Below are 21,088 nucleotides of genomic sequence, written 5' to 3' on the forward strand. Positions count from 1 at the left end.
GGATTCGTTTTCCGTTTGCAGAAGCTTTATTTTTTTATTTTTTTTACTTTTTGCTCGTTATCTTCACATTAACACGAGGAGCTCCAGCTGGAGTTTGTCTGTTTTAATTCTTTGCTCCGACACTCGGACGCTGAGACGCTTCAATAATTAACGTCGGTTTTAATCCACAAACACAAAAGATGCAAATAAAAACCTTTCTGTTGCCTCCTGCTGCCACTTCGCCTCAATTTATCTCAGAGGCAGTGATGGAGGACACGTATTTTTAAAGTTTTTTCATCTTGAAAATTCAAGAATTTGATCCAGGAAATACTGTTTGACATAAACAGACATTTATCCCAACGTATGGGAAATTTCCTTGTCATAGTAGAGCAGAATAGAAACAACCAATTTGAGAGGAATTAGATTATAATGAAAATATACAAATAAAATAACAGCACTCTAAAAAATGTATAGAGAGAAATAGAGTAAAGACATTGTGGTGGTTAAAATATATGCAGTGAAGAATTCCTTTAAAACTAAAAGTTATCTGAGGATTTTATCTTTTAGATTTTGCCATTTAAACTAACTTAATATATACATACATACATACATATATATATAATGTGATAATTGTTCACACTGCTCACGTTAACACTCAACCTGACTCTTAATTTGAAAACATTTTTTAAAAAGAGAAAAAATATTCATTTAGTTCATGCGTCTCTTAACTTCTGATCGTGATGCTCGCTGGTTGCCACGGTTACGATGCTGCATCCACCTGAAGTCGTCTGACAGTTGCCGTGGAGACGCAGACTTCTAGAAACTTGGTTTAATGAGCGTTTGGGGTTAAAGACATGTTGTTAGAGGTCTGGACTCGGCTCAGGAGGAGTAAACACAGCCTCTTTATGACCCGCTTTATGACCTGACATCTGTTGCCACGGAGACGCCAAGTGTCCCCGTAGCCATGGAAACGACAGGAGAATGAGTTGACGGTGTGTTGCAGGTGGACGCGATAATCAATATTAATATTTATGAATGACTGACTGGTTTGTGGCTTATTTGTTTTTGACCTGAATTATTTACAGTGTGTTCCAAAATATAGATCATCACCTTCAACCAGCTCACACCTGCTGCCAGGTCCTTACATCCTCCCTTCCTTCCTTACATCCTTCCTTCCTTACATCCTTTCTTTCTTTCTTTCTTTCTTTCTTTCTTTCTTTCTTCCTTCCTTCCTTCCTACTTCCTTCCTTCCTTTCCTTAATCCATCCTACCATCTTTCCTTCCTTCCTTTCATTCATCCTTCCTTCCTTGGTCACCACTGCAGCATCCCTCATTGCGTTGCCGTGGTAACCCCTGCCTGTTGTGTCCTCAGTAGTGGTTCCAGGTTTAAATGTTGTGTCTGACTGTTGACTGACTGGTGTCTTGTAGCTCTGAGCCATGTGAAGCTGTGGGCCATCGACCGTCAGTGTTTCCAGACCATCATGATGAGAACGGGACTCATCAAACACGCCGAGTACATGGACTTCCTCAAGAGGTGACGGCAGAAGCTCCAACCGCACTTCTTCATTTACATCGACACATTTAAAAATAAGACTTAAAATAAACCGTGTTTTCTTTTTTACAGTGTTCCCACCTTCCACAGTCTCACAGAGGAAACTCTCAGTAAACTGGCCGACGTCATGGAGGAGGTGAGTCTGGTTTGATCCACCTGCTATAAAACTTTCCTACCTCCCTAGAGTCTGGTTTTATCTGGCCCCCCTTGTGTTCAGACTCACTATGGAGATGGAGAGTACATCATCAGACAGGGGGCGAGAGGAGACACCTTCTTCATCATCAGTAAAGGGACGGTGAGTCCATCACTTCAGAATAAATCAGGACTAGATCCACAACCATCACGTCCATGTTCCTGACCCTGGTCCCTACAGACCCTGGTCTCTATGGACCCTGGTCTCTATGGACCCTGGTCTCTGAGGACCCTGGTCTCCATGGACCCTGGTCTCTGAGGACCCTGGTCTCTGAGGACCCTGGTCTCGATGGACCCTGGTCTCCATGGACCCTGGTCTCTGAGGACCCTGGTCTCTGTGGACCCTGGTCTCCATGGACCCTGGTCTCTATGGACCCTGGTCTCTATGGATCCTGGTCTCTATGGACCCTGGTCTCTGAGGACCCTGGTTTCTGTAGACCCTGGTCTCTATGGACCCTGGTCTCTGTGGACCCTGGTCTTTGTGGACCCTGGTCTCTGTGGGTCAGACTTCAGTAACACTGTGTCTGATTAATTAGTGATGAACTAAAATATCTTTTAGATCAGAGACTAGAAACCACCTGATGGTAACGACATCATCCTGAACTCCCCAGGAAACCAGCCACCAAGGCTACGTGCTACATAGCAATGCTAAGCTAACTGCCACCAAGGCTACGTGCTACACATCAATGCTAAGCTAACAGTCACTGCAGGGTGGCTGTGTTGTGTGTATTATCTGTAGTAGCACCATTAGACCAGTAGATGGAGACTAAAGGTCCAGATTCTATGGGTCCAGTCTCCATGTGGTTCATAGCTGATGTAGAATCATGAGGACAGACTCTAAAGGACACAGAGGATGATAAAAACTAGATCAGTCACATTTGTTGTCAGTTGTTTTTGGATTTGATGAAATATTAAAACATGAGAAGAAGTTGTGACATGCTAACTGATGCTAGCTGGTTAGCTCCGTCCTGATTGGCTGATCATAAATGTTAATGACATTAATATTCAGGTGAAGGTGACCCAGGGCGATGCTGTCCACCAGGACCCAGTTCCCCTGAGGGAGCTGGTCAGAGGAGACTGGTTTGGAGAGCGAGCGCTGCAGGGGTAAGATCATGTGACCTGTGACCTCATCCTGAGTTCATGTCTGAACCTTTGGCTGAGAATCCATTTGTCCTGATGGACTTTAAAGTGAACACGACAGGATCAGAAGTCAGAGTCTGGCAGGAAATGAAGAGAGGAGCTCTTTATTAAAGGGTCGATGCCTTTATGTCTTTTTCACACGTCCATTTCTGTTGGAGAGACGCTAACAAACATTTATCACTTCATTTAATCTGTGTCAACATTTTAAAACGCTGAGGACTTTAAAAAAACAAGGATGTAAACAAATCACACTGATAAGTACAGGATGATATGAAACGAGAGGCGGCGCAATAACTTTTTATTCTCCTGTTTTTAGAACACAGAAAGATTTATTATTAATAATTAGGGCAATTGAGTTTGTACAGTTTGAACAGTTTGTACAGTTTGTACAGTCCACCATGATGTAGACATACAACCATTCACACGGCAATAACACACAGCAGGAGCAGAACCAGAGGCCTGACTTCAAGAGCAAATAACATGAAGCAGAATAAACAGGAATAAAGGAGAATGCATGTTTTTAAAGAGATGGAATAAAATAAGATGAAAATAACAGCCCAGAATAAAAGGTGATATCATTAGAAACACATTAATAATTTAAACAAATAAAAAGGTACAAAGTTAAAAGATAAGTAATAAATAACTGAATGAATGAATGAATTGCACATAACCTGTGATAATAATTACTTGTTTTATGCTACGACACTGAAATTAAGCCCCTGCAGTTTTGTCTATTCTATTCTATTCTATTCTATTCTATTCTATTCTATTCTATAGCACACAGAGGACATAGTGTAGGACTGCAGACTGGGGGACATGTAGAGACGCTGTAAACATGGAGCTAGTGGGTGTTAAAATGTTAAAAGCCTGGAAGCATCGACGCGACGGATGCTGAGGACGATGGAGCTGAAGCGGAGGAACGTGTGATTCTGTAGGAGAAACATAATCAATAGAAGCTTCCTCTCTGCTGGTTTAGTAACGTCCCAGAGTTTTCTTCTATTTCACATCCTTGTGTCTGTGACCTGTTCCTCCGTCTTCATGAGGACAGTCAGACAGCGTCAAACTAAAGCTGAGCCGACACCAGTTTATTATCTGACTGTACAGTAGAATAAACGTGTGTGTGTGTGTGTGTGTGTGTGTGTGTGTGTGTGTGTGTGTGTGTGTGTGTGTGTGTGTGTGTGCGCGTCTCCAGGGAGGACGTCAGGACGGCGAACGTCATCGCTGCCGAGTCCGTCACCTGCCTGGTCATCGACCGAGAGTAAGACGTGACACCGTGACGCATTCACGGTTTACAGTAAAATCTCAACTCAGCTGTGATGTGTTCAGGTCCTAAAATACCTGGGAGATAAAAGATTCAGTGTTTTTTATTTATGTGCAGAAAATGTGCAGGTCGGAGCGGTAACACAACAGCCTGTGTTAACCTATAAATGATGATACATTCAAATGTTTCCCTTTGTTTTGTGTAAATTAGAACATTATGGAAGTGAAGTGAACTTTTGGTATCTGCTCCAGACTGAAGCCGCTGCTGCCCCCTGCAGGTCACTGACACTAACTACTAACACCCAGACCCTTCATAGAGCAGCGGGGTCGGACCCATTTTAGTTCGGGGGCCACGTTCAGACCACGTTGACCCCCACTGGGCCGAACCAGTCAGACAACAGAACAACAGCCTGTAAATAACAACAACTACAGACTGTTTCTGTTTGTTGTAAATCAGGAGAAAGTTCACATTTAATAAATGAAACCTGTCACATAAAGGACACAGAGAAACACAAACAACAAATACACAAATAACAGAATGAAGGTACAGAAATTTAGTTTGTGTTGATTTAGTCCAACAATTCTGGGACGATATTTCTGATCTGTGTGAGATCAGATACAGGACACGTCCAAACCAGTTTATAACTGTCAGGGGAGGAATAATGTCCCATAATAACTGGGTAGACTGGATTTATATGAAGGAAACTTCTTAGTCAGCAAATTCTCTATTTTATTTTATTTTATTTTATTTTATTTTATTTTAAGGGAAAAACAAACAAAAAACAGAATGAAGCAGAATAAAATGAGCTCAGACTAAACAAACCTGCTAAGAAACACACATTTATTTCTACAGAATGAAGGAAACTACTACATTACACGTTCAGAACATTTGTTCTGGAGTTTCTCCGCTGGGACCTGATGATGTTTTCTGAAATGTTTGTATAAGGAAGTTAAATGACTGATGATTGAATGAATAAATATTAAGTCTGGGATGATAAATCTTTTTATATCTTGTAGCTGGTATTTATTGAACATGAGGAAGGATTAAGACTCTGAGACACTGAACTCTTAATACACTGTTGTTGTTTTTTTGTTTTTTTTTGTTCTTCTTATAAGTTGTGCTCTGATTGGCTGCTCTCTGTCTCCGCCCCCTCAGATCGTTCAAGCATCTGATTGGTGGACTGGACGACGTTTCAAATAAAGGTTATGAGGACGCGGAAACCAAAGCCAAGTAGGTTCAACACACACGCACCAGAACAGACTCTTCATTCCAACACAAACATCGTATTAATCAATTTAGACTTTTTCTTTGTCATATGTGACATTAAACTAAAGATCACTGACAGTTTCAGATCTAATTCTGACTGAAAATAATCTGCAGCCCTGAATCAAGAACCTAAAGTCTAAACTACTGTGGGTTTATTTAATCTAATCTAGTCTGTTTCCCTGTGGAGATAAATGAAATCTGATCTTATCTCTTATCTTAAACGGATCCTGATTCCAGCGTGTGCTGCTGCAGAGCTTTATCCTCAGTGTGTCAGTGTTTACGGCGGTAACATGACTCTGCTTATGCAAGAACAGCTAATAATACCAGCAGCAGCTCGAGAGTCTGAAGGAGGTCAGCCAGAAGGACGCTGCTCCACACATCAGCACTTTTAACCTGATGATTGAACTCAAGGATCAGTAAAATGTTCTAATGTCACCAATGACGATAAAAATATTTTAAACTGCAGCTCGGAGCAGGTGAACCAGTTATTCTGTTTTTATTTTTTCAGCTTTTTTTGTGTGTGTGCAAACATTAAAGTGACTAAAACGACGTCACCAACATTTAATTATTAATTGAACTTAAAGTTTTTTGTCATTTTTAAGGTGAACTGTGTATTTTACATGTGAAAAAAAATTTGAAAATTATACTGAAGAACTGAAGAATTTTACAATAAAACTGCAAAATAACTGCTATTCCCAGTTTTCTACACTAGGGTTCACACTGTTTTAGTAACAGACGGTCCTTAGCATCGTAGCATCGTAGACTGTGTGTCCTCTTTAGTATTTCCAGCTTCTTCTCCACAATCCTCCAGTTGTTTTGGATCAATGAAGATTGAACACGCAGCAGAAAAGGTTTAACTGAGCAGGTTAACTTCAGGTTCGCCAACATCAGTGTTTCCCAACCTTTTTGTTTTGAGATGACGTTCATTGTATTCTTGAGTCTTGAGCTCAGCTTCTTTCATTTTCTTCTGGCCACTGCTCAGACTAGAACCTTCATCTGGGTCAGAACTTTCTCCAGGACCCGGTTCAGATTGAGTCCTTTTCTTTTCTAGTATTTATCCGTCATCTCTATCATCGCTGTCTCACTCTGAGCATCAGGACTTATTCTGTTGTTGAATGGCAGCAGGTAGATAGAAGGTGAATTATCTACCTGCTGCCCTCTAGTGGACGAGGAGTTAATTGTTCTTCATGGCCGACGTCACTGTGGCGTCACATCGTTAGCTGGAGGCGGAACAAACATGAAAATGTCGTCTTGTATTTTTTTGGAGCCGGAACCAAAAAAATCAAAAACACTAAGTTGAAGCTGCTACAATATTCTACTGACCACATGGTGGCGCTGCAGGTTATTCATACACAGACTCAGACCAGATCTGCAGCGGTGGCTGAGGACGCATGTGGACACACATTTTAATGAATTAATTAAGACCAGGTGTGACTGAAGACAGGCACTCGGAGGTGGATCAGGTGGATCAGGTGTTGATGTCTGAACGAGGCGCTGAGCTGTGTGATGTCAAGGGAGCTCACGAGTGGAGGCCATAAGTAGTAATGTAGTGTAAGAGAAGCCGCTGGGTCTGGATCAGATGACTGTCGGTCATGTGACGCTGAAGCTTGTTTCCTCTTATGGTATAAAGTCAACCAGGCGCACACCAGGTGTCCAGCTGCCAATCACAGCAACAGAACAAAACCAACAGAGTGTGAATGTGTGAAACATACAATCACAAAAAGGTCAAGATTAGTAGTATCTAGTAACAGTATAGTACAGGGTTTATTTAAAATAAAATCACAGCGTCATAGAGAAGACTGAATGAACAACGCTACTATATGAGACTTTTATTTTCATTGCAGCTATAAACCATCACACATCGGCTCCTCCTGCACCCGGTAGATTCAACCTGCACTTTATTTTTATATTTCTATTTATTTTTATTCTGTCTTAATATGATTTGTAAACTGAGTTGAGTTGTTTCTGTGCTGCATCTGAAATGCAAAGATTTACAGCAACAGTAAAATAGAACAAAGTGATAAAACACTGGGAATGAACGAAATGAAACTTAGATAGAAAGTCTTAATTTACATCAGTGAGTTAAAACCTTTGGAGGATGAAGTAACTTGAAATTAAAAAACAAAATATTGATATGTTTATCTAAAACGTCTGGAGCTGATTCTGCTCCTGCAAAGATCTGCAAAGTCCAGATTAAATGTGTGACTGCATATTTATTTCAATCTTTTATTTTTACTCACAGAACTTTATAATCATTCAAAATAAAACACTAACAGGAGATGTGTGTGGAAATGAGAATAAAATGTGTTCTCCAGATTAAATCATAAAGTGAACCCAAAGACAAAGACACAAATCTTAATGAATAAAAAGTTCAATAATGCGGCTGCACTGAGAAACAAAACCAGATCAGAGTTCAAATACAAATTAATCTCGATAAGTTTCAGATCAGATATCAAACCATGGAAGTAAGTCCACTCTGAACCTTCACAGTTAATCTCTGTCTCACTATCACCAACTAAGTTTAGAGTGTTTACATGTCGCTTCGTCCTCTACGACCGACACCAGCTACTGTTTCTGCAGAAATCTGATTCCACAGCTTCCAGGAAGTAGGACGATCCCTGTTTGGAGAAACGGACGGGAACCAGCGGACGACTGGAGGGGGACATCTCAGCTTACCTGAGATATCAGAGATAGAAAAAACTGAAAGAAAAACTGACAATCACCTCAGAAATCAGCTCAAGTTGATGCACCTTTAATCAAATAAACTAAAACCCTCAACCGGGCCATAGATGCTACAGTGAAAACAGGAAGTGTTTGGTTAAACCTCCGTGGACCAGGAACCATATGTGGTAACTTCATCCATCAGTGAGTTTTATCGTCATGTGGTTTTCATTGAGCCAATCAGAGAAGATCCAGGAAACATCCTCAGGTCTAATCAGGGTCTAATGTGGTCTACAAGGTCCCCCTCTGACCTGGTTTATTAGGAACCATGAAGAAGAACAAGTGTCCTAATGTTTCTAATGTGATGATGTTGATGATGTTCTAATGTGACAAATACATGTTTACATTAGTTTAAGGATCAGGAATCAGATATGAGACCAGAAACCAGTTATGAGACCAGAACCAGATATGAGACCAGGACCCAGATATGAGCCCAGGAACCAGATATGAGACCAGGAACCAGATATGAGACATTCATTAATCTGGATTTAACTTAGGAACATTAGAAGATGACGTCCTATAAAAACACTGAAATGTAGTATTTCCAACTATTTCAATGAGTGCACTTTAAATCTCCACTTTGCACGTTGAAGCTGCAACTTCTTGCTAACACACGTCGCTCTTTAAAGCAACGCAGCCTTGGTCCAGTATTTGTGGCGTAACTGGCAGCTAGCCGTTGTATTTTTAAAATGGTTATGAAACAACAGGGAACACGACAGCGATCGACTGAGCTACGTTAAGTTCTAGTGTTATGAGCTCTAATCAAGAGCTTCTTCATTAAATCCCTCCATCCAGTCACCAATCAGAGGAGGTGGCAACTGTTACACAGGAAAGATAAATAAACGCATAAATAAATCTTAAATTGCAAAGTTAAATACAAATAGATATTATTCCAGATTTAATGTGTCTCCATATGTACTTCGGTTAATAAACTAACAAAAAAGTGAATGAGAAGAAGGGAAGAAACTGTCAGATTCCTTGAAGTCAAACTCCTGGAGATGATGAACTGGCAACCATCAACATTTTGTGTGATTTGTGAAGTGTGGGGGGTCGGTGTCCTCTGGTCTGGGGCGGGACAGTCTGTCCTGCAGCCTCCTTCCTGTCACTCAGTGTATTTAATAGCTGAGCTGCATTTACTGGGTGAACCTCTGAGCTATGTTTCCACGTCTAAAAATACCGGCAGCAGGAGCCGTAACGCTGGTCGTCCCCTTTGCTCGAATCAGACCCAGCAGGACTCACACGAGACAGGACGTGGATGCTGTTGTGGTGAAGAGGACGAAGCTGTACGAGGAGGTCAAACTTCAACTTCTTCAGTCACACGTCCACAGATTCCATGAAAGCTTTGTTGGTCTCTGTGTCCTCAGAGGTCGACTCTTCTGACTCTTCTGGATTCTGACGACGTCCTGTCTGTTTGACTTTGTTCATAACCTTGATGCACAAAGATCTGGAGGATCTGGCAACCTCAGCACGGCGCCATCCCGCCTACCCTCACCATGTAAACTGGAAGTGGAGCTCCTCATTTGAGACGGCTCTCTTACGGACGCTTTGCCGAACCTTCTCTTGAGGAATCAGGAGATATTTCTTTGTGCTTTTCTACTTGACGCCGTTGGATGAAACTGAAACATCTCGATCATCTGCAGAAGTTTATTTGTGCGACTAGAAGACTGAACACATTCCTGGAGGAGTTTTCCATTTCTCATCCGCTTCTTGTCGATAAAGTCGACTGAAGACCAACGACACTCGTCGCTCTGGTAAAGAAACCGACGTTTTTCTGATCGAGATGAGAGAGTTGCTTCCAATCCCAGTGAGACGGCAGAGAGAACGTCTCACCAGCCTCCCTTCTCCTCCCACCTCCTCCTCACCCATCATCTCCTTCTCCATCCAAACCTCCAGGAAGTTCCCCTTCTTCCACGTTGTCAAATGCTGCAGGTACGACTCGTCTTTGAGTTACGGGACCAGAAGCTGCTCTGGTTCTCGGGCTGAATGTTCCTAGAGAGGTTCCTCTTTGGAAATGTTTTCCTGTGTCCAGTGAAGTCATGTCTGTGTTTTTATTTTCAGATATGAGGCAGAGAACGCCTTCTTCTCCAGCCTGAAGCTCAACGACTTCAACATCATCGACACTCTGGGAGTTGGAGGCTTCGGACGCGTTGAACTGGTACGACGTGTTTACACTGCATCAGTTCACAGTAAACTGGATTTATCAGTGCATGAAACTGTACCAAATCAGATACACAATGTGTGGAGATATATTAATGTAGCGATGCAACATGTGCAACATTTACACCAGTTTTACATTAGTTAGGAAGTGGTTTCTGGTTAGTTTGAAACCATTTTAGAAGAATTAGAAACCAGATTAAGTTCAGTTTGAGACTGTTTCTGATTTTCCAAGGTTGAGATCCATTTCGGATCAAATCGATACGAAAAGAAACCAGATTCAAACTGGTTTAAGACAACTTGCTTCTTTTATTTATGCATTTGAAACTGGTTTCTGATGAACTTCAGACTATTTTGAATCCATGTTAGATGAGTTAGAAACCAGTTTCAGTTCAGTTTGCGAACAGTTTGAGGTCGCCTTCTATTTTCTTTTTTACAACATATTTCAAACCACTTTAAATCCCTTTTAGTTTTATATTATTTAGACATGAAGACAATGTTTTTTATAGAAGCTTTGATAATTGGAGATCAACTAAGACTTAGTTTGATTAAATTAAAAGTAATTTCCTGTTTATTACCGTTAATCTGGTTTGAGACCAGTTTGAGTCAAGTCCAGAATCAGATTTACCAGCAATAACATTAATATCTGCAGTAAATTTACAGTAAAGTTTCAGTTCTGGTAACTGGAAACTAGGACTCTTTGGTTTTACCAGATTAAATGGAGGAAACATATAAGGTGGATGGAAACCTGGACGGGGTTAGTGTTGGTGTCAAGGTTGAGGGGGGGCGGCGTAGCAGATGGTGGAAGGGAAACCCTGCAAAGGGTTTGTCCAAAAACAGGAAGGAATCCCCGCTCAGGGTCTCCCGTCATCCCTCTGCAGGTATTTTTAGTCTTTCAGTCAGAGCGTAACTCTGCACCGTGGAAAAGTCTGACCTCTGACCTCCAGACCGACTCGCTCAGATAGTTTCCATCGTGGAACGACTGAATCCCACATGTCCAGATACACGAGTTAAATCTTGTTGGACCAAAGGTAAAAAAAAACACAACTGGACCTGGAGTCTTCAGTCGAGAGTTTAAGGTTTAGTTGTTATTGCGTTTGAGTTACATTTATGTAAAAAGTACAATTTCCTTCTCGTTTTTATGGGGACAAGACTTCGTGAAATCCCCAAGAACAGATATTTTAACACAGCAAAAGAATTTTTCATGAAAGTCTCCAAAACATAAAGTGACATCTGCTGTGGTGAAAGGGTCAAAGATTAACCTGACAAGAATACTGTGAGTTGCATGAACCCGTGGATCATAGAAGCTGTTTTAGTTCCTCTGTGGATCAAATTACAATCTTTTTTGCTGAAAGTGAGTGGTGGACTCAAAGATAAAAGGTCTAAAAATAACATTTAATCCAGTTCTTACATGGATATGAATCAATAGCAAGTTAGAGATGAGGTGAAGAACAACACTGTTGTGTTTTTTGTCAGTTTTTTGGGCTGAATTGAGTCATTTTAACCAGCGAACACCAAACACATTATAAAGGTTAATCGTGACTGGTCGTTATCAGCGTCCACCAGCAGACGTCCAGAGCTGAACCTGAAGGAAACCTGAACGTCGCCCAGTGAAGATCCTGCTGGTGTTTTTCCATCGTCCCCCTCTGATCGAGCCGTGACCGCTCAGACATGTCGCAGCTCAGATAACGCAACGTGAAGAACTCGTCCACAAATAGAAGATTGTGTCATGTTCTTCTAATGCCACAGAGACGTGTTTACAACCTGAACACACTTTACAGCCCGGTTTCAACACTAAATGATGTCTGACTGGATCAGAGCCCAGCGATCCATCCAAACCTGTGGGGGGGAGCACATCCTCTGACGGCCGCTTTGTGGCCCGCGGGCCGTATGTTGTGACACCTGTTATTTATCCAGGTTCTCATCTTTCGTCCAGCTCCTTCTCCGTCCTCAGACTTTTTAAATCATCTTCTGATAGTTTTTCTCTCTGTCTGGAAACCTACTTCTGTTATCACTGGTTATTTATGTCGGTGTGTTGTTGTTTACAACAATGAATCACAGCTTCATGTTGTGTAACTAGTGTCGATCACAGAAGCCTTTGTTTATCACGGTTACATATTAACAGGATTTCACAACATTTTACTGTAATTTTCCACAATAAATGAATGATTAATAATAAATGATTGTAGATTTTATTGTAATATTCACAATTTAATACTGTAGTTTAGTGTATTACTGTGAAATAGATGTTGGCGCAGTAAATTACTGTGATATATTCATAGTGATACACTGTAAAAAGTAATTCACTGTAAATTTACGGTAAACATTTTTGTGTTGTTGTTGATCCAATGACTTTTAAATACAAACCATTGGCCCATAGAATATTACAGAAGTAGCTGCTTGAGCTAATTAAAACCCAAATCACACAAAATTCCCCTGACTGCGTTCACATGTGTTTTAAAGATGTAGACGTGGATCTACTCCTGAAGTTTCTTCCTGTGGTTTTAAAAACGCTGACTGATCATCTGAGAATCAAAGCGTGGGTGAGTTTAAACGTTGGACTGTTTGTCTGTGTTCAGGTGCAGCTGAAGAACGAGGAGGCGAAGACGTTCGCCATGAAGATCCTGAAGAAACGACACATCGTCGACACGAGGCAACAGGAGCACATTCGCTCCGAGAAACACATTATGACGGAGGCGCATTCAGACTTCATCGTCAGGTGAGAAGGGAAAGAGAAAAAACATTTAAAGGTGAAGAGCTGCACTGTGATTGTAGAAGAGCAACGACAAAAACAAAGTATAAAATACATTTATACATACTATATTGCACCATATGACACATAGACACGCAAGTTACTTTATTTTAATTTATCATCTGGATGCAACGTCTGGAAATTTGTCTTCAACTCAAAACTTCATCGATCTACACAAAGAGAAAAAGACCCCATGAGAAAAACACAAGGTCTGGAGTGGTTCATATAAGTGACTTGATTTGATTTATTTGATTTACTTCAATACGATGTCAACTAGATTTGATTTTACTGTATTTTTTAATTATACTTTTGAATATTAATATTAATTTATTTTTTAATTATTGTTGACTTATTTATTTTTTGGGAGTTTGTCTATTTCATTTTTTTATTTTATTTTATTTTATTTTATTTTATTTTATTTTATTTTAACTGAATAAAGGAATCAGTTCCTGTTTCTGTTCTATTTAGAAACAAATTATATGTTAATATCTTTCACAATGAAGTTCATGAATGTTTCACAAAAATAAAACAACTAAACCAAAACAACAGATACCTACAATTAAAACATAAATAAATATTATTAATATTAATACCAACAATAATAATAGATGCTGTATTGATCCCACAAATGATCTTTCTTTCAGTAGCAGAATGTGTTATTTCAGGTTTTTGATGAATCCTTGTTGTTAATGTCCAGGTTGTATCGGACGTTTAAAGACAGTAAATATCTGTACATGCTGATGGAGGCCTGTCTGGGTGGAGAGCTCTGGACCATTCTGAGAGACAGGTACACGTCCCCCTCAGAAACAGTACGGTCTGGTTTTACTGCAGCTACACAGCGTCTTTCAGAGTGTGGGTGAGAAGCGTCTTCTGCTCCTGTTAGACGCCTTATTTGTCTCTTTGGTTCAGGGGTTCGTTTGAAGACTCAACCACCAGGTTCTACACGGGCTGCGTGGTCGAGGCCTTCGCCTACCTGCACGCCAAAGGCATCATTTACAGAGACCTGAAGCCTGAAAACCTGATCCTGGACAGCCGAGGATACGCCAAGCTGGTACGCACCGCCACCACCATGGCTTCGTTTCCCACAGGAATCACAGCTAACGTTAGCAAGCCACAGACATGGTGATGGTGAGACGCATCAGTTTTGTCTTCTCCAGGTGGACTTTGGTTTTGCGAAGAAGATCGGTTTCTGTAAGAAAACGTGGACGTTCTGCGGGACGCCGGAGTACGTGGCCCCAGAGATCATCCTCAACAAGGGCCACGATGTCTCTGCAGACTACTGGTCCCTGGGCATCCTGATGTACGAGCTGCTAACTGGCAGGTAACAGCAATAAAAACTTTATTTAAAATGAATTAAACCTGAATAATGAAAAGTTTAATAAGTGCATGAAAACACATCCAAGTCTTCAGATTTGGTTTGAAGGTTCCAACAGATTTAGAGACTCAGGTGGACTGGTCCAGAGATAATCAGCTGCAAGCAGGAGGTTTGAGGGTCTTAGGGATCTTTAAGGCAGATAAATATAGAGAATGTCAGACAGATAAAGTGGGACAAGTAATTTAGAGCTTTAAATCATTTTAAAATCTATTCTTTGACAGGTGACCAGTGTAGTGATTTAACCTCCTATCATTCCAGTCTATTTAGGACGTAGACAAACTAAACTGAATTCTGTTCATTAACATGTTGGAGCTCATTCATGGTCTTGGTCTCGTTTTAAAGTCAAGACTCTCAAGTTTCTATCAGAAAAGTCAGAATCTCTCTAAGTGGTTTAGTTCTGGAGGAATCAAAGATGGAACCCAGTTAAAAAATAACAAGTTGTTGGTTGAATCCTATAATGACTTTTATCAATGAAACCAGAAGAAAATGACATATTGCATCATGCAGCGTTTACTCAAAGTGGAGTCCAGAGCTCTGATTGGTTCATGAAGATGCTGCTGTCTCATAAACCAACAGAGGAACGATAGAGGGTTAAAACTGGAGTGATGTGTTGCTCTGTCTGGTTTTTGCTGCTGCACTTTCCACAAACTGTAAATTAGAAACTGCTCTGGCTCCACCAGACACAAGAGCATTGGAATCGTCCAGTCGGCTGGAGACAGAAGCATGAATTCATGTTTCTGTGTCTGCGTCTAAAATGATTCTCCAGTTACGTTCTAAATGTGATGGTCTAAGTTAAGATCAGGATCAGTTCTAACTCCAACTGTTTTTCATGTTCGTTTTGTTTCAGTGCAGATGGTTTTAGGTCTGTTTTTAGGCCTCAGTTTTATCCGGTTTAACTTCGGATTCATCAACAATACGGTGTAAGATGCTACAGCAGGTCTCTGGCCGGGTGTTTGATAGCGTCCTTCTGTGTCTCCAGTCCACCGTTCTCAGGTCCAGATCCAATGAAAACCTACAACATCATCCTGAGAGGCATCGACATGATCGAGTTCCCTAAGAAGATCACCAAGAACGCTGCGAACCTCATCAAAAAGCTCTGCAGGTAGGGGGCGCTGTGCGTCTGAGCAGAGTCAACATTTATCCTCTCCACCTCCAGAATTAATATTTAAACTGTTTGACAGAGACAATCCTTCAGAGAGACTTGGGAACCTGAAGAATGGAGTCAAAGACATCCAGAAGCACAAGTGAGTGATCACACACTTCACTTCATTTATCTCCAGAGAACCAGAGGTTGATGATGTCAAATAAACCCCAGTTCAGTGTCTCAGGGTTCTGCTTCTAAACGTGAGTTGACTCTAATGTGTTTGTGTTCAGGTGGTTTGAAGGTTTTAACTGGGAGGGGCTGAAGAAGGGAACTCTGACTCCGCCCATCACGCCTGACGTGAGTAGAAACGTTTCAGACCTGATGTTAAAATCACACGAGTCCATCTTAAAATGTAGATGAGAGATGTGAAGTATCGGGGCCACCCATGAGAAAACGAAATGAGAGGAGGTGGATTTTTATCCATCATGCACTTTGAGAATAAAGTTGAAATGTGGAGAATAAAGTCGACCTTTAGAAACAATGACGACCAGATCATGTGACTGTTTGTGTAAAATGTCGTGCAGACTGTCAGATGAAGTGGTGAAAATGGAAGACTATTAGGGACACAGTATTTATTTATTTATTTATTTCAGCCTCTGTTTCAGGTTCGTGTGGTTTCTCCTCGGGAACAGTTTCAGTTCAGGGTTCAGTCTCTTCACAGTCCTGATACTGAGAACTAGACTGTGTTTGTGGCTAAAAGAGAAAGAGTTTCTTTGGTACTAAAGCCCACGTCTAGTTTCACCACTTCACCTACCAGCCTGATTCAGTCACATGCTCTGGTCTCTAAAGGTCCACTTTATTCTCCACATTTATTCTTAAACTGCATGATGAATAAAAGAGCTCTGTCTTAACTTATTCTGATTGCTCTTTGTAACACTGTTACACTTTGATCTGGAGCTGCTGTAACGAAAAGTAATTTCCCCCTGGGATCAATAAGTAATTCTGATTCTGATTCTCATGGAAACACAAAATGCTCTAAATCATTGAAGTCTGAACGGTGTAAAGTTTGGAAATCTTCTTTAAAAATGTTTTTGAAAATTATCTCATCCAAATAATCCAATGAGGCCACTCAAAACGCACCATAGAGAATCAAAGTTCAATAAGTATGACTCTATTAGACCGAATACTAAAGGCGTAACTCGTGCAGATCTGCAGATATCTGGTGAATATGTGCGTTCCTGTCATTTTCCAGGATATTTGACTCTATGTCCTCTTGTCCAGGTGTCCTCTGCCACAGACACCAGTAACTTTGACAGTTTCCCTGAAGACGCAGATGAACCTCCACCAGATGACAACTCTGGATGGGACTACGACTTTTAAATCAAACTGAAACCTGAAGCCGGACTCTCTCCAGGCTTCAGGTGAAGCTCCTCGACGTGGCTTTTTATGCACGACTGGACCCTGAAGGATCTAAAGTGACCCCCTAGGACTGGAGTACTGGTTCCACCGGCCAAGTCCTTTAAGGAGATGGAAGGTGAATGAGTTCAGTGATCAAACAAACGACGGAGTTTGAGTCTCTGGTGAATTCAAGGTTTTTTTAACCTCAGAAGATGATCTCAGCTTCTCGGTATTTTAGATCATTGCTTGGATTCTGCAGCCGAGGCCGTTGGAGATCCTACAACAACGATGGGTCCTGGTTTGGCTGCAGAGGAACTTGGACGTTTTCTTCTTTTCCTGCATTATTGAACGCCACCTTGGATCCACAGAAATGTGAAACCAAACCAATGGTTTGTAGCAAAAGTGACCCAGAAATGAGTTGGTGACTGGATGTGCAGAAAGCAGCAAATGGGAAACGACTGGAGGTGACACTGGTCCAGTCCTTGAACCAGAGAAACCAACAGAAGCTGAGAATCTGTTCAATGATCAGTCAACAGGTTTGTTCCTGCGTCCGGAATAATCCAGGGACAATCTCTGAACATCAATCCCTGGTGCATTCATGATAACTTTTGGAGATCCTACACCAATGATGGATCCTGGTTTGGCTGCAGACGAACTTTAGGTTTATCTCTACAGAAATGTGCCGACACTGACGACGTGTTTGAACAATGAAGCACTTTGGTTTACGTCCTATCAGATGCTGCAACACTTAACGCTGACATTCAACCAGAAATTGCATTTTTTTTCTCGTCATTTAATTGTTAAGAAACACGGGAACACAAACAGGTTCTAGATGCATTCGTCCAAACATCCAAACAAATATCCACATTATATGAAATCCCTACCACAAAATAAAAGATACAAGGTGTTGCATTTAGTCCATGGTCTGCTAAAAAAAAAGTTCCCAAGATCTCCTCCCGTCTTCCACTTAGCCTTCAGTCTGCAGAGCACAGCGTCCTAGGATTCATCCACTCAGATTAGCTTCTCTCTGGAAGCTGGAATCAGGCCCACGATGACAGAAAGTTTTCTTTTAGATTCATGTGGTAATTGTTGCCCTAACCCTAGTGGACACAGAGCAGGAGTCAGGGGGACTGTTGAGCCAGACTATTCACTCAGGAAGTCAACAACCTTTGCCCAAAATGGAGCCACTAACTTCCACTCCCCCATACAGAGCAAAAAAGTTCCCAATCCTGTTTTATGTTTCCAACACTTTCATTCTGTGTCGTCTCACGGGGGTTTGTTAATACCTGGGTAACTTCTTAAACCTGTCAATGAAGCTACTGGAGTATCTGGACTGGACTTTTATCTGTAGGTGCTTCCCAGAGGAACGGACTATGCTGGAAACCAGAACCCTGAAGGGACCCAAAGACCCCAAGCAGATCTTTGAGGTGACGACTTTGTTGGAATTAACACAAAGTTGTAATTTGTAACTCTGCCAACAAAAGAATAAACTGGTAAAGGCTTGAGATGAACCAGTGGAAGCCCTCTGCTCCTGTCAGGTGTCCGTCATCACTGGCCGACCTTTGACCCCTCAGAGGACGATCATTCTGCTTCTCTGTCTGAACGCTGGCATCTGGACGAAGGGTTCAAAGTCCAGGAGAAACTCTGAGAGTTTGAAAGACAAACTTGAGGTCACCGTGATGCCTTCACTTCTCGAGGACGATGAAGACTTTTAAACTTTCCTTTTTTGTCATTCTTTACTTTGTATATCTCTGAACTGCATGAGAACTGATGACGTTTGCACATGTTTCCAAGACTTCCTACGTGTTTTTGCACATAAACACTCAACAGACACGTCCACGACTTTAATTTCTCATCAGCTGTTTGGTCTGAAGGCGTCTGAGGCCGAGGATGTTTCACATTTACAGACAGCTTTTTCAGTCTTTAACTATTAGTGACTCAGATTAGTCAAACCTCTCGTGTCAGAGACGCCATCTCCTCGAGCCAAAAAGACACGTCAACATTCCCAAAGAAGACGTTTGACATATAAAAGGTTTTAAATCGACTTAAAGGTATCGACTTCACAGATTTGTTCTCATGTCTTTATGAATAAAGTTATTATTATTAGTTATTGCACAACTTGTTTCTACAGTTAAATGAGGAACTGTTAACAACGACTAAGAAAAACTTCCAAAATTCAAAAATCCTCATCACAGGAAGAGACACCATCATGCTAATGCTAAGTCTAGTGGGCTAAACCTTGGGTTGCTAACTGATTTTTTTATTTTATTTTATTTTTTGCTATATTCACTTGCTAATATTAGCAACCAATAGTTAACACTAGGCGCAGACTGCAGGAGTTTCAGTTCAGTTCATTAACACCCTCCTGAAAATCTGCTAGTGTGACATGTTTACAGATACTGATTGAATAATCGAAGGTAAATCACATCCTGATTAAATCAAACAGAGCCAAACATTTACCAGGTGAATGTTTTATTCTTTACGTGGAGGATGATTAAATCCTCTACTGACCTGAATCAAACATTTCTGAAGAACCTCTGATTTTCCCGGTTATAAACTTATTCAACACTGTTTGTGACAAGCAGCTGAAACAGGAAATCAAACACATGATAACCGCATGCGTTCAGAAACTCCACGTGGAATGTTGAGCTGAGGTAGATGTGCAATCTTTGAGGTTCGTTTTTACTTCCACAGAGAAAAACTTTGTATTTATGACGTATTTTGTGGCTTTTTTGGCAAAAGCTCCTGATAATTGTTTAACTTAAAACAACTTTTGTGCACGCCGTCTGTTTTTTGCTGTGAAATCTTTTGGAGAAACTGTCGGTGATGTGATTTCTGCATGACAACAGTGGTTTGTGATGTTCTCACCACCCGGGGGCTGAATACAGATGAGACGGTTTAAGGTCTGGAGGCTGGAGCAAAACGACAAATAATTGGCTTTTAAAGTTGATTTCATCTCGTAAAGACTCTTAATTCACCTCATAACTCCAACCAGGAAGTATCAAGCGCCTTTCAAAATAAAGAACTGATGCTGCAAAATAAAATTACCCCTAAAATATTATTTAATTAAAAAAAAAAAGGAAAAAAAAAAGATCGTTTGGACCAGAAGGAGAAAACTTCACATTTATGTTGATGGGTTTATGTAACACTGATTTATTTGTATATATTGGTAATACAGTGCTTTCTATTATTATTATTATTATTATTATTATTATCATTATTATTATTATTATTATTATTATTGTCTGCCATGGTAGCTGAGTTCAGTTCAAAAAGCTTTATGGTCATGACTGTTAAACAAACAAAGAAAGAAAACTTTTGCCAAAGCGTTTGGACGTGTTTAAAAATAAAAAGTTGTTAATAAAAAAAGACTTGACATTGTTCCTTATTTGTTTGAAGCATATTCATGAAAAGCATCTCTGCTTCTGCTGCAGTACCACTCTCAACCTGAACTCAAGTGATGCGCTGATGGGGGCGCTGTTTTGCAATAAATAAAGGATGGTGACAGAAGAAACAAAACAATTAATCGGAAATATTATGTTATTAAAAATGCGAACGCTTCACGATTTCGCGTGTCATCTTTCAAGTATCTTCTCAGGTTTGTAAAGGGACTCAGTCAGACTGCAGTCAAGGACAGGGTTTCATCTCTGGGAGGATTATGACAGGAAGAACTGAACAGTAGAAAGAATCCTGGACACTAATAAACGCTCCCTCCCAGACCTCCGTGATCCGGGTCCTTATTTCAGGATTCATCTCATTTATGTCTGAGCTTTCTGAGCTGAAAGGGATTGTGGGAAACCAGCCCACAATTTAATATATGGTACACTGAATATAATATAATATAATATAATATAATATAATATAATATAATATAATATAATATAATATAATATAATATAATATAATATAAACCATTTTGTAGTTTCACCAATTGGCCTCTAGGTGTCAATGTGTCACCGCCCAATACGGAAGTGGAGGCGCTGCTGAACGTAGGTGAGACGTTGCTTTTAAAATGTGACAATTTAAAGTTTCTTTGCTTTCTGGCGAACTTTAAAAGTCTTCCACTGACCTCAGTTTGTTTTTCTAAATCTAGAGACTTCGGTGAGATGTTCGGCTCACACAGATGACACAAACAACAGCATTATATTCTGTTAAATTTAAAGTATATCGATCAATAGAAAACGCGAGCTGAAAAACAAAACATTTTTTTTTTG

General features: G+C 40.6%; 1 protein-coding gene across 1 annotated transcript in view; it reads left to right on the forward strand.

Annotated features, from left to right (window-relative positions):
- prkg1b (protein kinase cGMP-dependent 1b) overlaps positions 1-20,255 on the forward strand; it is a 38,492-nt gene extending 18,237 nt beyond the window's left edge. The window contains exons 4-18 of the mRNA XM_047609020.1: positions 1,408-1,513; positions 1,604-1,667; positions 1,749-1,826; positions 2,733-2,827; positions 4,056-4,121; positions 5,280-5,354; positions 10,170-10,266; positions 12,845-12,984; positions 13,715-13,804; positions 13,927-14,068; positions 14,175-14,338; positions 15,372-15,494; positions 15,574-15,636; positions 15,767-15,833; positions 16,758-20,255. Of these exons, the coding sequence (XP_047464976.1) occupies positions 1,408-1,513; positions 1,604-1,667; positions 1,749-1,826; positions 2,733-2,827; positions 4,056-4,121; positions 5,280-5,354; positions 10,170-10,266; positions 12,845-12,984; positions 13,715-13,804; positions 13,927-14,068; positions 14,175-14,338; positions 15,372-15,494; positions 15,574-15,636; positions 15,767-15,833; positions 16,758-16,856 (1,469 nt within the window). The 3' untranslated portion in view covers positions 16,857-20,255. The remainder of the gene's footprint in view (positions 1-1,407; positions 1,514-1,603; positions 1,668-1,748; positions 1,827-2,732; positions 2,828-4,055; positions 4,122-5,279; positions 5,355-10,169; positions 10,267-12,844; positions 12,985-13,714; positions 13,805-13,926; positions 14,069-14,174; positions 14,339-15,371; positions 15,495-15,573; positions 15,637-15,766; positions 15,834-16,757) is intronic.
- Positions 20,256-21,088: the final 833 nt, after the last annotated feature.

The sequence above is a fragment of the Mugil cephalus genome, chromosome 16 (assembly GCF_022458985.1).
Source record: "Mugil cephalus isolate CIBA_MC_2020 chromosome 16, CIBA_Mcephalus_1.1, whole genome shotgun sequence".
NCBI classification, from domain to species: domain Eukaryota; kingdom Metazoa; phylum Chordata; class Actinopteri; order Mugiliformes; family Mugilidae; genus Mugil; species Mugil cephalus.